Source organism: Neopsephotus bourkii, unplaced genomic scaffold, assembly GCF_033783945.1.
Source record: "Neopsephotus bourkii isolate Nb327-2 ecotype Australia unplaced genomic scaffold, CSIRO-AGI_Nbou_v1 NB_1287, whole genome shotgun sequence".
NCBI classification, from domain to species: Eukaryota; Metazoa; Chordata; class Aves; order Psittaciformes; family Psittacidae; genus Neopsephotus; species Neopsephotus bourkii.
Genome location: NW_026901771.1, coordinates 1,210,160 through 1,225,036, shown reverse-complemented (window position 1 = coordinate 1,225,036; position 14,877 = coordinate 1,210,160). Strand labels below are relative to the sequence as shown.

The 14,877-nt window shown below is 44.3% G+C and overlaps 1 protein-coding gene across 1 annotated transcript in view; it reads right to left on the bottom strand.

The window, feature by feature from the left end:
• The window catches only part of MAN1A2 (mannosidase alpha class 1A member 2), a 129,118-nt gene extending 125,143 nt beyond the window's left edge, over window positions 1-3,975 (bottom strand). The window contains exon 1 of the mRNA XM_061365357.1: window positions 3,108-3,975. Within this exon, the coding sequence (XP_061221341.1) occupies window positions 3,108-3,415 (308 nt within the window). The 5' untranslated portion in view covers window positions 3,416-3,975. The remainder of the gene's footprint in view (window positions 1-3,107) is intronic.
• Window positions 3,976-14,877: the final 10,902 nt, after the last annotated feature.

The window sequence follows — 14,877 nt, the reverse complement described above, 5'->3', positions numbered from 1 at the left end:
ATGCCTGGAAGGTGAGAAGTAAAGAAGGACAAGAGCAGTAAAAAAAGACAGCTTAATGGAAGATGCAAAGTTAATGTTGCCAAGAGCTAACAATAGTAATAAAAACACTCAAGAGTTCCAAGGGGGCCTAGGAGAAGAGGTGGGAAAGTAGTGTAAGGAATACAGAAAACATCCAGTGAGAAACATTGTTTGTACACTCAACAGTAAATCACAGCTGCATGACAACCCTCTACCTACATCATTGCTATATTTTGCTCGAAGATAGAAACATGAATATGCTCCAATAGCCTACTAAGCTCAAAATTTGAGGGGTAGGAGAAAATAAGCATTAAATTATTATAGCCTATATAACAAGGGAGCAGCATAATAATGGTATGTGGGTTTAAATAATCTGATAAAGGTCAAAAGCAGCATTCACAGAAGAAAACACTTTCCTTCAGTCACTAAATCAATACCTGTCATTTCCTGATCAAGTGTATACTTCATATGAATGACCTTCAATCCAATTTCTTCTGAAGTCCACAATTCTTGTAAATACAGTTTGTCAATCCATCATCACGGTACAGATCTTAGACCACATTTTTCTTCGTATTCACAGTAGGTTAATTTCTCTTGATCCTATGTACTGTATCTCCTCAGTGCCATCCAAAAACAACACTTAAGTTGACACTTGACTTTGGTCCTTGATAGTAAGCTGAAAATTTTTCCGTTCTCAAACTGAGGTAACAACCTAGAATTCACTACTGAAGACCCTGTACTTTCTCAAAATACTGCCTGTCAATGTCCCTACAATCCAGGAGTAGGAACTCAACAATGAAAATGGCAACTTGTATTTTCCTTTATGGAAAACAGTCACTCCGTCATCTCAAAACTAGCCAATGGCCTGTTGATAAGGCTATGCGGTAATAAGCCAGAAAAGCTGCTCCAGAAGCAAAGCACAACACCTGGGTTCACATTGATTAATGTGGCATTCACACAAGTGTCTTACAAGCAGGTTAAACAAGCAGGCTTTTTTAGTAGTTAAGACTTGCCTGGAGTAACCCAGTGGTCTGCAGGGCTCAAACAACAGGAACAGTATCTATTTTTGCTCAAGTTTAAAAATAAATAAATAAATAAATAAATAAATCGAAACACAACCATGCAAAGAAACCTGTACATGAGAGGGGCAATTTTAGGTGGTGGGGCAGGGGAAGGTACACACATTCATAGTTAATGGAGGGACCACAAGAGAGTTAACTGATGACGGGATAACCACTTTAAAAGCAGATCCCAAACAAGCAAAACACATTTAGCTCCAACAGTTGCAAGTTACTGGTTATCCATGTATGACAGAAAAATAGCATGCATATCACTACTAAAGCTGTAGCCCCAGTAATTATACTTAAAGAGGAAATCCGAAAAGGACACACGTAAGTGGGTTAATCAAGAGCATCACTCCATAACTATCAGTATCAGTAAGCTTCATTTTCTGTGGCCTGTCTACTGAGCAACACAAGGTAGAACAGTCACAGCTGGAGTTCTGAACATTTCTGAACTCTTCCTTCTTTTGTTGCACCTGTCTTCTATTTTAGAACCTGATTTTGAATGCATGTACCACTGTGACAGGGGGGGGGAAGCTAAGAATTAAGATCATTAAAAAAAAAAAGGAGTGAAAGATGAGAACTTCAAGGACACATTAAAGAGTTCCTAAACCTACATTGTGTTCAACATTTAACCACACAAGAAATTAATGATACAGACAAAAGAAGTTCTTGTTAAATATTAAGCATCCATATCCCTTCAGTTAGGGAGAAAGAGCTCATAAGTGTCACAAGACATCCAACAGCAAAGATGCCCTAAGAAAAAATACCATAGTATTCAGGTAGTCTTTATAACTCATAACAGATGGGGAGAGAGGCACTTACACCCTCTCCTTTTTATCTAGCACAAATAACCTTTAAATAATTCTTAAGTCAACAGGATATACTTTAAACTGTTCTCAAAGGAAATGCCATCAGCATAAGTCACCTTTCTTTAAATTTCACTGTATTACTAATTTGAGGATGAAGAGCTTATATTTTATTACCCATGATGATCACTTTCACATCTTGGACAGTGAAGAGAGATCAGTCAGCTTCACTATGACCCAGGCACTATGGTAGGATTTAAGCGTTTAAAGTAAGTTAATATAAAGAGCAGCTGCTTGACACATCATTAAAGAAGCAAGTCTGCTCAATTTTTATTTTACAGATAATCTTGTTTTCTTTAAAAAAAAAAAATCTGATAAATTGAGGAGACTGCAGGGCATCTACATCCTCACTCATTTACATTGGAAGGAGACATAATGTATAAAACAGATTTAAAAAATGAGAGTTGAAGGCTTATCTTCACACGACTTTGTCTTTAACATTTAGAGGTTTGTGCTGCACAAAGCTTTAGGCAGCCCAAAAAGCTATCAGCAGCATGACATTTACCCTTCTTACTCTTCATTACTATTTTACCTTCAATTTCTTCACACTGGCAAACACAGTTATGGAAACTCAGACCTCGGCATCTCCAACTGTCTGGATACAGCATTATAACAAGTGATTTTAAGGGCCAGAAAAGGGGACCCTGCCATCTACACTAGTTCTGTGCCCTGCACATCACAAGCTGACAGCCTCAGGGTCACAGCATGAAGTCTTTGTCAGATCAAAGTTCTTGCTACACTATTCAGCAACAAGCAGCTGGTTTTGAGTAAGCACATAACATCTATAGAAAAGATGCAGCAGTTTTTCAGTCACATATACTGCCTCCACAAATGCCATATTTTAACCCCCTTCTTCCCACGACTGAGCCTGGAAATTGACTAGGGTGAGAAAATAAATCAGTAGTTTTATCCTCCCAGTCCTCTCTAGCCGGGAGGTTAAATTCACAGTGGTAAAGAAAACACGAAACCACAGCTACATATGGCAGCTGGAGGACACAAAGGTAGAGCCCAGAAGTTGACGCTCGTTAGGAAGACAGAAGCACGTCAGAGAAAGGAGCGACAGGGATCCGGGAAGGGCTTGTTTCAAGGGATCTCCCTTTCACCTGGCCCCGCTCCCAAGGGGACCCGCTCGCTCTCCACAGGCAACCCAGGCTCTTACCTGTGCCGGTGCTCGTCGTGCTCTTGCCCGTGAATGAGGAAGCCGCCGAGGTTCTTGCCCCCTTTGCTGGTGTCCACGTGAGGAATGAGCACATCCTCCAAGCCCAGGTCAAAGCGCTTGTGCTTCGAGGAGTCGGGGAGGAAGAAGAAAGCCCCGAAGCACAGGGTGATGAAGGCACTAAGAATCAGGAGCAGGATAAATTTTTCGGAGAGTCTCAAGGTAGCCCTGTGGTGCGGGAAGGCGGAGGCGCCCAGGTTCAGAGGGGGCAGCCTCCGCCCGGAGAGCGGCAGCAAGGCGGGAGTGGTCATCCTTCCGCTAGCGACCACCCCGCGGGGTACGGCTCATCCCTTAGCCTCTGCGGAGCGCCCCGGCGGCGCGGGCCCGGCTCGGCTCGGCCGCCTCCCGGCCCGGCGCGGGAGCTGCGGGCGGCTTCACCATCCTCTCCGAGGGCGCCGGGCCGCGCACTCCCTCGCCTGCCTAACCACCGCGCGGGGGAACGAAGGGGAGGAGACGGGACCGCAGGAGAGAGAGGCCGGGCCGCCCCAACAGCCCCCCCGTCTCCCGGGGAGCTTGGGCTGGGGCGCGGCCGCCCCACTACCTGCGTGTCCCTCCTTCCTTCCCTCCCTCCCTCCCTCGCCCCGGGCCCGATAGGGCCCGAGCGGGCGGCTCCGGTCAGCGGCGCTCCCCGAGCTCCGCAGCCGCTCGCCTGCGGGACGGCAGAAGCGAACAGCAGCGGGCTGCTGGAGGCCCGACCTGGCGCGCGGCGTTCCCCCGCCCGCGTCCGCTGAGCCGGGCCGGGCAGAGGCTCATCCCCACCGCGCCGCCCCGCTGCGAACGGCGCCAGTAACGGCCACCGCAATTCCACTCCGGACCCTCTGCCCGCACTTACGGCGCAAGCGCGCCGACAGCGGCTGCGCAGGCGCGGTGCAGAAAGCGAAGTCTCCAGGAAGCCGCTGCCAACGGAGCCATGCCCCTTTTATGGGAGGAGCTGGACCAGGGGCGGGGCCTAGCAGGGTGTGTGGGCGGGGCTCGGGCTCGGGCTCGGGCTCGGGCTCGGGCTCGGGCTCGGGCAGGGGCAGGGACGGGGTGCAGAAGGAGCGGTATCGCCGGGTCTGGCCTTCTTTTTTGTCCCGTCCCTATCCGTCCGTTCCCCGGCGGTTCGCTGTTGCCCCCTGCGGGAAGCGGTGTCTCGCCGCACCGCTGCGGCCTGGCCGGTGTAGCTTTTGGCCGCGCTCTCAGCCGGGTCGGCGCCCCGGTGCGGGGTGGCAGGTCTGGGAGCAAAAGCCGAGGTGTTCCTTGGGAAACATAGCGCATAGCTCGCTTAGCGCGGGTCCGCGTAATCGTCCCGGGGGCTTCGCAAGACAGGGCCCAGTGAGGGAGTAATGCTTGCCTCTGACAGGAGAGACACTTCTCAAGGGAGCAGCACAGAGCTCTGGTGTGAGCATGTACCGATACCCCGCGGAGACATCAGGCTGTGCCTTCCCCGGTGTGGTTGTTTCGGTATACCTGAGGGGTGTCAGAGCACGCTGCCAAGGGCAATGCCCTGGGACAGCTGAGGTACTACAGCAGAGTCAGCTTCAGTGGCCTCAACCGTGGGAGCTCCCCAGCTCCTCAAGCCGCTTTGAACCTGTGGAGTGATGATGTTAATGCAGAAGTGCCATAAGAAGGGGTGTACATGAAGTTGCAGGCAGAAAATACCTCCCATACAAAGACAGCTGAAGAATGCTGGGGCTGTTCAGCCTGGAGAAAACCTGTGTGGAGACCTCAGAGCAGCCTCCCAATATCTGAAGGGGGCCTGCAAGGGTGCTGAAGAGGGAATCTTCATCAGGGACTGGAGTGATAGGACAGGGAGTGCTGGGTTCAAACTGAAACAAGGGAACTTCAGGTTAGATATAAGGAAGAAATTTCCCTGTGCGGCTGGCGAGGTGCTGGCAGAGTTTGCCCAGAGAAGCTGTGGCTGCTCCACCTTTGGCAGTGTTCAAGGCCAGGTTGGACAGAGCATTGAGCAACATGATCTAGTGTGAGGTGTCCCTGATCATGACCGGGAGATTGAAACTGCATGATCTTAAGGTCCCTTCCAACCCAAACCATTCTATAATTCTATGAAAACGTATCTGAATTACCCCTTACAAATATCAAATGTGATCATTTTACCATGCTCAATCACGGTTGATGCCTGCACACATGCACAAGGCAGAGTTCCCCAGTCTGTAAGTGTTTCGTGCAAAAGCAAAAGGAAAGGTTTAGTAAAGGCCTGGTCAAGGTAGCTTCAGGAACCAGGTTCAGAGGAGTTAAAAGAACAAAAGCAGATCGTAAGTTTGGAAGACAAGTTACAGCTGCAACTCTTCTCAGAGTAGGGTGTTTTTCACCTGTTAAAGATACCACTGGAGCCTTGAGTACTCGTAGATTATGGGGAGCAGAGTGTGTTTAGCAAACCTGGCAGACAAGACTGAATCTCAGCCAAGGAAACATAAAGGCAAGGGAAAGGACAGGTCAGTTCAGCCTGCTGAGCATGGAGAGGACTTCCAAGGGGCAAGGCAGTGTTCCCAGATTGTGGTAGGAGTAACAGGATGAGAACTGGATTCAAGCAGCAGGCAGCAGCTCCCTGTGATGAATGTCCCAGCCATACTCCAGAAGGGTGAGGAATCCAGTCTACAGGTATGAATACATGAAGAAAGTGGAAGAGGAGGCACTGAGGCATGTGTCCTGCAGGCAGATAGCCGACACAGAGACAAAAGTGGCTGCCATTAATGCTGCCTATGCCCATGAGTGGGGTGCGCTTGATCGCAGTCCCAGCAGCTGCTGGTGTCTGACCGGAGCAGGTTTGATAACGGTAATAGCAGGCCTTTAGGTATGTTATCAGTCTTACACATTGCTTTAAGTGTTTTGAATCTGAGGGGAATTATGCTGGCCTGTGAAAAAAAAAATAAATCTCAAGTCCAGCTGGACATGCTGAATTAATGAAGGTTAGTGCTCAGCTTCTGGTCTGAGTATGGTGCACTATGGAAATTAAGCCCTCAAGAGAGGCTAATTTGGGAGGATTCCAAGGAAGGAAAGCAGCCGAGCTAGTAAAGCACTCTGATGGTCAATGTAGTGGCACAGGTCTGGGTGGGGCAAAAACTTCCAGATTAATAAACCCTTAGAGTCAGTCAGGTTATCTGAAGTTAACTGATCAAGATGAAGGAAACTGTATTCTATAAGAGATTAACTCTTTCTCTTTGATCACATGCTACATACTGTACTCATATCCAACCTATGAATCACACCTTGCTGGATCTTTTTGCTTAACATACCAGAGAAAATAGCCTTTCCCATCTGTCCAGCCAGCTGAACTCTTTCATCAACTTAGGGTTTCGCTTCCTCTTCCCTGTATTATTACAAATAGGGCCACGATAATGATATGCAGCAGACAGCTGGACCCTGCTCACTGGTCTTGCACTAGTAAAAATCAGAATAAAGTGAGAAACTTCACCATAAGGTAATAGAAACCAAAAAGCCAGTGTGAGGCAAAGATACTGAAGAGAGGATGTATATGAAACTGTATTATCAATGATACTACAGTGCACTCAAACCAGTACAGCAACTAAACCCAGCATTTCATGTTGTTACTGCAGGATCAACAGGCTTCAACTGGTCTGTTGGCCATTTCAGCTGCCTTATAGTTTTGATCTCGTAAAGTAAAATATCTTCAAATATGTTCAAGTCTTCACTTGTTAAATTGCTTTCACACAATGGAAAAAAAAAAAAAAAGAAAGAAAAAAAAATCAGTCCATGAAGACTTTTGTTCTTCAGTCTTTTTGCCCTTTGCTTGACTCTTCTCTGCCAACTGCTAGTTTTGCTTTAAAAGACTGAGCAGAAGCTTCCAATTTCTTTATAAAAATGTATCTTTGTGTTTAGCTCATTGCAAGGAAGTGACATTTCTGTAGGTTTTGTAGTTTAGGATGACCTTTCCAAATTCTAAAGCATCTGTGTCTAAACCATGATAAAGTTTTGTATTTCTTCCATTCTGTGATTGTTTTGACTTCCCAACTCTTTACCAAAGTCCAAGACTAATTTTTCATCTTTTGGTTCTGTCATACTGGGTAATATGCATATCCCTGTAAGTCTGCCAGTGATTTTCCACACTGCAGTGTTGTTGCTCTGTAGCTGAACTACATTAAATATAGAACTATATTGAATTAGTTGTTTCTGTGGGCCTGTGCTATACTATATAGATTCTGCATCTATTAGTGCTTTCTCAGAGATGCCCAGAACATTCTCAGGAGTGTCCTGTGATGAACCTAAGGGTTTTCACAAGAACCAGGAGCTTTCTGTATTGCCTGCCTTGTCTTTGATTAACTACTAATGTAAGTGGGAGTTCGACGTGCAGAAGTGCTTGATCGTCAGCACTAAAGTCACTGTATTTCTACAAACCAACATTTGGAAGTTATTAGGGTAGTTCACATCTTTCAAAGGTAGACAAAGTAAGTCCTGTTGAAGTACAGATCCATATCCACCTATTATTTCCCTCTTCTTGAAATGTCTGCAGTGCTCCCTTCTAGCATCGCAGTCTGGGCACCAGGTCAATTGCAATCATTATTTGCAAAGCCTTTTCTTCAGTTTTCTCCTAAACACCTTCCAAACTTTCCTCTGGCTCCCAGGTTCCATGGAAAGTCTGATGCAACTCAAAACACCATTAACATCTCTTGAAGTAATGGTGACTTCAGTGCCATGAGAACACTCTTTGTGAAATCTAGTCTCTCGTTGCTCCTGTGACTGTCTCCATGTTTCTTATCCTATCTCTCCAATCATTACTTCTTTGTAAGAGACTCCACCCCAGCTGAACTTTGTCACAAGACTTCAGTCTTTGGCCCATTTCCCTGCTCTATATACCACTTCCCTGTTTTGCTGAATGTAGGTAAACATACATTTTAATATCATTTCTATGTGGACAACTCATAAGTCAACTTCTCTAGATCCCATTTTGCTCCAAATAATCCTTAAACTTAGATCTTTAGGAGGAAGACTAGCCTTGCTCATCCTCAGTGCAGCTATAGCAAGATGATTCTATGCATGGTCTCACACTCTTTATTCTCCTTACATCCCCACATCCAGTTCTGAAATCACACCTTGTTGAGTTTTTCTGTATATCATATCAAAGGTACTTTCCCAGTCATTACTTCAGCCACACTATTCCACATAGGCATTGTCCTGCTTCCTTGTCTCTGGGTTCTCACAAAGTCTTGCACCTTTCAAATCTGTTCAAAGTGATTCTGGACAGATAACCTTTTGGGTGCAATTGCCCTTGCTGTGTCATTTCAAATTTTGCATCATCCCAACCTTTCCTGATGTGCCTTCCCCCTGTCCTAGCATTTCTGATTCATCACTAAGACACCACCTCCCCTTACATCCAGTTGGCCTATAATACCAGCCTCCAGCACCTATTTATTAATATTTCAAGTACTTCCATGCTTTCTCGTGTGCTTCCCTAAGGCATGAAAGGACTTGCACATCAAAAAGGAATTTGGGAACCATGAAAGTGTATTAGACTATAGCAGTAAATTTGCACATATGAAAACTGAACTTACTCATGGCAGCTTCTGTACAGAGACACAAAATGGGCCTAAATATCAGATTGTAAAAGAAAATGTGAGATCTATGAGTGTGTAGCTGGATCAGCAGCAGCACTGTCATTCTTTAGCTGAGAAAGTGAAAATAAGTTTTCTGAAGATGCTCAGAAATAAAGGCTAAGAGCTTCATGAATTTAGGACCTTGAGATGAAATAGTTGCTTATAGCATACGCTGGGAGGACCATCCTGAAATCACTGGAATCTGTTAAATGTATGAAAGAGATTGTGTAACAAGTTAAACATGTCATCAGCGTGGTGGTCTGGGTTTGCATATGATGAGACTTGATGACTGAGGTTGTCCCTGGAAATAAAAACCAATTCAGATGGACACAAATCTCATACGTTTTATGTTTTGCATCCAAGCACAATCTGCTTTAAAAGAAAACCAGGATTTATGCCCCATTTGTGCAATACTAAAAATAGAATTGCTTAGACATCTTTATGATAACGGAGATGAGAAATTTCTAAGTAAATAAATTATAGCTTCCCATTGCCAAACTTTTATTACAGAAATGAGTCAAGATAAAGACATTCAACATTATAAAAACCAAGTCAGAGTCCTCTTAGAAACATGATTTAAAAATGTTTCACCCATTGCCACAGGATGGACAGCATGTAACAGTGGCACATCAATCGGTGTTTGAAAGGCTCATGTTTTCCTTAAAGTTCCAGCCCAGGTCTGGTAACCACTACAGCAGATCAAGCAGATCACCTCCATATTTCATAGTGAAGTCTTCTTCCATTCTGGAGAGGGCAAATTAAAATTTGGCTAGAAGAGACATTTGCTTCCTTACAGCTATGTTTTGGAATATCTGCATGACCGTGTTCCTTTACACAGATCTTCATGCCTGTCTCAATGAGCCTCCCTGCAGGCATATGGGTCCAACTTCACCGATTACTTTACAGAACTGAGGGTTAGAAATTACAAAGCCACGTGCTTTATAATTGGAAACTCACTAACTTTTCCTAGTCATGTTCAATGGTCTTCTCCTTCCCAGCAGGGCCTGTCAGGACCTGAAATGGTCTGTCACCATTTCACTAACTCCATGTTTTATTGAGATCCAGTTTTATTCTTTGCTTTCAAGTGATTTTATTCTATATCTGTATATTGAAAGATATTAAAAAAAAGGTTTTTATTATAAGAAAATCAGTCAGAAATACATAGAAAACTGAACAGTGCTTGCGTATATTGCCATTTGACATTTTATCATTGCATTGTTGATAGTTCTGTATTATCTTTATTCCATGCTAGAAGAACATTTGAAACATGTTTCTCTTTAGAAAGAGAAAAAACCCAAAAAAACCCCAAGAAAGAAAGATGGACGTTCAAGTCTAAACAGCCTTTGAACTACAACAAGCTGATAAGCTAGTCCTCCGGAAGCATAAACTTCAGGTAAAATATTCTCATTCAACTCACGCTGCTGAATTAGACTTGGTACATGCAAAGTTAGTGAAGAATTCTGCTGTTAAAAGAAAATATACCACTTGATGTGGTATATTCACAGATGTGATATATAACAGAGCTAGCTCTCGTATTAGCAGCTCCTTTCATTAGCCCAGCCATATGTCTGGAGGGAAGAAAGGCTCTGCACAAACAGAAGCTCTCCCATGCTATACCTATGTTACCATTATACCCAGGATCTTATAGGCTAGCTCAAGCTTGAGGATGGAGTTAAAAGCATCCAGGCAAATTGACCAGACACAGTAGCTGCCATTTAGCATGATATGCCATAGACTGTATGGCATTCATGAACCAATGCTCCCTTGTTAAAAATGAATCAAAAAGCCAGATCACAGGCACCATCATTAGCTACCGTGGGCAAATTCCTGACTTTGCTATGCTATGCCAATAAATGATGCAATGCTCAGCAAATAAATTCCTGGCATTCTGTTGTCTAGCCTGTGTTTATCTAGTTAACTGCAGACTGACATGTGCAGTAGGGAAAGCTGCATTGCTGTGTCCTAAGCATTGTGTTAATACTTGTTACCTTGTGAAGCCATCAGGGTGCCTATCAGGACTGGCAACAGTAAGACAAGAATTTCCCTTCCACCTCTGTGCAGGTTGGAAGCCAAGCCAGCAGAACTGTTTTCCATGGAAGATTATATTCATCACCCAAATACAGGACCTTCTCTTCATTTGTCAGTCTTCCCATTATGCTTTTCAGTGATCTTCTCCCTCATTTATCTAATACTTTCTCCCTCTCCCCCATAATTCCCTCCAAGACGTCTAAAGCCACCCAGCCCTCAGATCACCACTGTTCTTCCTTCTCACAGTCTCTGAGCTGAGTTTGTGCTTGGGTCTGTAATTCCACATACCCAAACATCAGGCTAGCACTGCAGGGCTTCTCTGCAGATGCTGCAATGGAAATTTATCCAGTAAAGGCCCTATGTGGTGTCTCCGAAGTGCCTCTAGTTAGTAGCTAGGACATGCCTTACGTGCCTTCTAATACCCTCCCATGTCCCACTACATGAGGCTTTCTAGACACAAATCCCAGCAGATCCCTACTTGTATTATAGCTCTGATATGTGGGACTGAGTATTTTCCCACTGCTGGTCTGGGTTTTCTCAGATGTACTTAGGCATGTGTGAGTAGTAAGCCTGAGCTTTTGGATGATACTGCATTTATTAAATTCAAAGTATGACTCAAAGTCATGCATACACAATGAACCCAGCATTTGCTGGAACTGCTGGTCAGGCTTAACTGACTGAATAGCAGACAGGTAATTGAGTCCAGTGCATCCTCATGGCATTGGCTCTACTTGATGGGTATACAACAACTGTGTGAGGTGTGTGTTTGCAACCATTGTGACTTCTAGGCATACAGCTGCCCAGCTGGAGCAACTGTGCAGGAAACTTGCAGCCACCTGGATCTACTAGATACACTTAAAATACGCCAGTTCCACCAAGGATGAAATTCTGGATACCAATCCAAAACTTCTCTGGGGAAATCTCAGCATGTTACAACATGTGAGAGAGAAAGGTTCTTCATCTGCTGCCTTTACTGGTTGAGGTGACCTGTGTTTTCACTGCTCATAGATATGCCAACAGAGATTAGACTGGGAACTTCTGATGTACTGTACCTATGATTATATATGTTTTCACCATCATTATAGAGTCTCTTCCCTTCCAGAAAAACACACTCATGTGCACACCCTCTGACAGCTAAGAACACCAAGCTCTCTCCCCTCAGGAAGAGTGAAGCCAGCTTCATCCCTTCTCTCTCAAGCATGAATAAAAATCTGCTAACCTTACCTGAACACCTTCAGAGTTTTACAGCTAGTCTTTTCATGCCTCAGAAAGCCTATCCAGCCTCCCTTTATATTGGAAATTCCCTTCTGCAATGGAAGTTTCATTTTCCATCTGATAGTAAAATAACCGCTGGCAGGTTAATGGAGTCCTTAAAGTGAAAATCACAAGGCCTAGTAAATACAGAAAAAAAAGAATAAAGCAGTGGAAAATTATGCTGGATCCTCCACTTGGGTCACAACAACCCTATGTGATGCTACAGTCTTGGGGAAGAGTGGCTGGAAAGCTGCTTGGTGGAAAAGGACCTGGGGGTGTTGGTTGGCAGCTGGCTTAATATGAGCCAACAGTGTGCCCAGGTGGCCAGAGCAGCCAACAGCATCCTGCCTGTATCAGCACCAGTGTGGCAGCAGGGCCAGAGCAGTGCTTGTCCCCTGTGCTGGGCACTGGTGAGGCTGCACCTCGAACCCTGTGTTCAGTTCTGGGCCCCTCCCTACACGAGAGACATTGAGGTGCTGGAGCAGGTCCAGAGAAGGGCAATGGAGCTGGTGAAGGGTCTGGAGCCCAAGTGTGATGGGGAATGGCTGAGGGACCTGGACAGGTTTAGTCTGAAGAAGGGAAAGCTCAGGGGGACCTTATGGCTTTCTACAGTTTCCTGAAAGGAGGTTGTAGTGAGGTGGGTTTGGTCCCTTCTCCCAAGAAGCAAGAGACAGGATGAGAGGAACTGGTCTCAAGCTGTGCCAGAGGAGATTTAGACTGGAGATTAGGAGAAATTTCTTCATCAGAAGAGTAGTCAGGCATTGGAGCAGGCTGCCCAGGGCAGTGGCGGAGTCACCATCCCTGGAGGTATTTAAAAGACATGTAGATGTGGTGCTTAGGCATAGTTTAGTGGTGACTTCGGTAGTGCTGGATTTACAGTTGGGCTCAATGATCTTATGTTTGGGGTTTTTTTCCAACCTAAATGATTCAATGTTTCTAAGATGTTGGGTGAAAATTACTAATGTCAGTAAGGAAAAAAACATCATAAAACCAGAATTGCAAAATCTCTGAGTGGCACTGTGTGAATAACCTGGCAAATTTAAAAATTAGGAGAGATGCTGACAAAATCTTGCAAAAGCTCAGATTCAACCAGCACTTTCTGTTGTACCTGAAAATCATTAGGACTAGTAAAAAGGATGACAACTGAAGTAATCCCACTGTTCTGGGGAGTACTGGTTGCATTTTGTGTAGGCAGATAAAGGGGAACCTTGTTTTGAAATGCTAACGCAAAAGTAGGAAGAACATTATGTCCTCATGAAGAAATGCTACCTACTTTCTTAGTAGGAGTTAGAAAAAAAAGAGGATTAGTTTCCCCCCCCCACTGAAGAGTTTTGTTGTTTGTTCTGGGGTTGGTTGGTTGGTTGGTTGGGTTGATTTGTGGGGGTTTTTTGGTGGTTTGGTTTGGGTTTTTTTTTAATTCAGGACTATTTATTAATGATAAGAAAAGCTGTGATTCATTAAAGAAAGGAATACCTGAAAGAACACTGAAGTAAAATCCCGAAGGGCTTTGAAAGGTGCAGATTACATGATACTAAGCAACCCAGTTTAAACAAGTTCAGTAAGGATTAGAGAAAATAAATTAGCAAAGGAAATAAACATGCCAAACAATGTCAGCAAAACAGCAGCTGGCAGTTGTAATAGAATATGTTTGAATGCAAAGGAAAAGCCCAGGAATTGTAGTAATGAACCCAACTAATTCATGAAGATATATTGTAGTGATAGTAAAAGGGGTAATGGGTTCAAACTTCAACAGGGGAAGTTTAGGTTAGATATGAGGAAGAAGTTCTTTACCGTGAGCGTGGTGAGGCCCTGGAATGGGTTGCCCAGAGAAGCTGTGGCTGCCCCATCCCTGGCTGTTTTCAAGGCCAGGTTGGACAGAGTCTTGGGTGACATGGTCTAGTGTGAGGCATCCCTGCCCATGGCAGGCAGTTGGAACTGAATGATCTTAAGATCCTTTCCAACCCAAACCATTCTATGATTCTATGATTAAAATCTTCTAGCATCTGTTTTATATATATAGCTATTACATATATAATATATATAATATATAGCATATTTATATTTATATACTATTATATATATAACTATTAATTTTTGCTCAAATGCTACTTCATGTACAGTTGGTGACAGCACATGAATCTTTGATGTTCTCTGTCAGCAACTGCACTTTATATACCTCACAGACATTGTTTAGCAATTAAAATGTATTAGGAAACTGATTTGTTGCACTTTAAAAATAATTTTAAGGTACACAGGTACATAATAGTCTTGGCATGGATCCTAGGAAGCAAAGGAATGAAAACTTAGGGCAAGCAACCTATTTTCACCTTCCACACCTCTCCCAAAGGCATATGCATTGTGAAAGTTACCCTCCAAATTCACAGCTCAGCCTCTCATCTTCACTTGCCTGCTGATCCTCATTGCCTGTTTCACCAGCTCACTCTTCCTCCAGGACACAGCATCAAATAGCCACACAGCCAGTCACACACAATTTTACTCCCACTTCCCTTTCTGCCATCTCCTTCTTCTTAGAAATGTGCTGGCACCTCTGCACTCTGTACTCCCTGACACGAGGTATGATTAATGATAGCTCTTAAAAAACTACAAATGCCTTTTATGTCAGTATGGCCAACAACTAGCGTTTCATATGCTAGCAGCTTCATCAGTCTTCAGGCAACAACCAATGACACATTCCCTACAGGTCAGAATAAATGTTCCACTGTGGGACTTCTTTATCATCACTAAAAGAGAAATGCACCTAAGAAGAAAGCACCCAAGATTCATTCTGAAAAATCCTTCCAAAATTCCCCTTAGCCTGCTTTTGCTCAGTGCTTCAGGACACAAGTTGTGTGAAGCAGGAGAAATATGTGCCTACATTG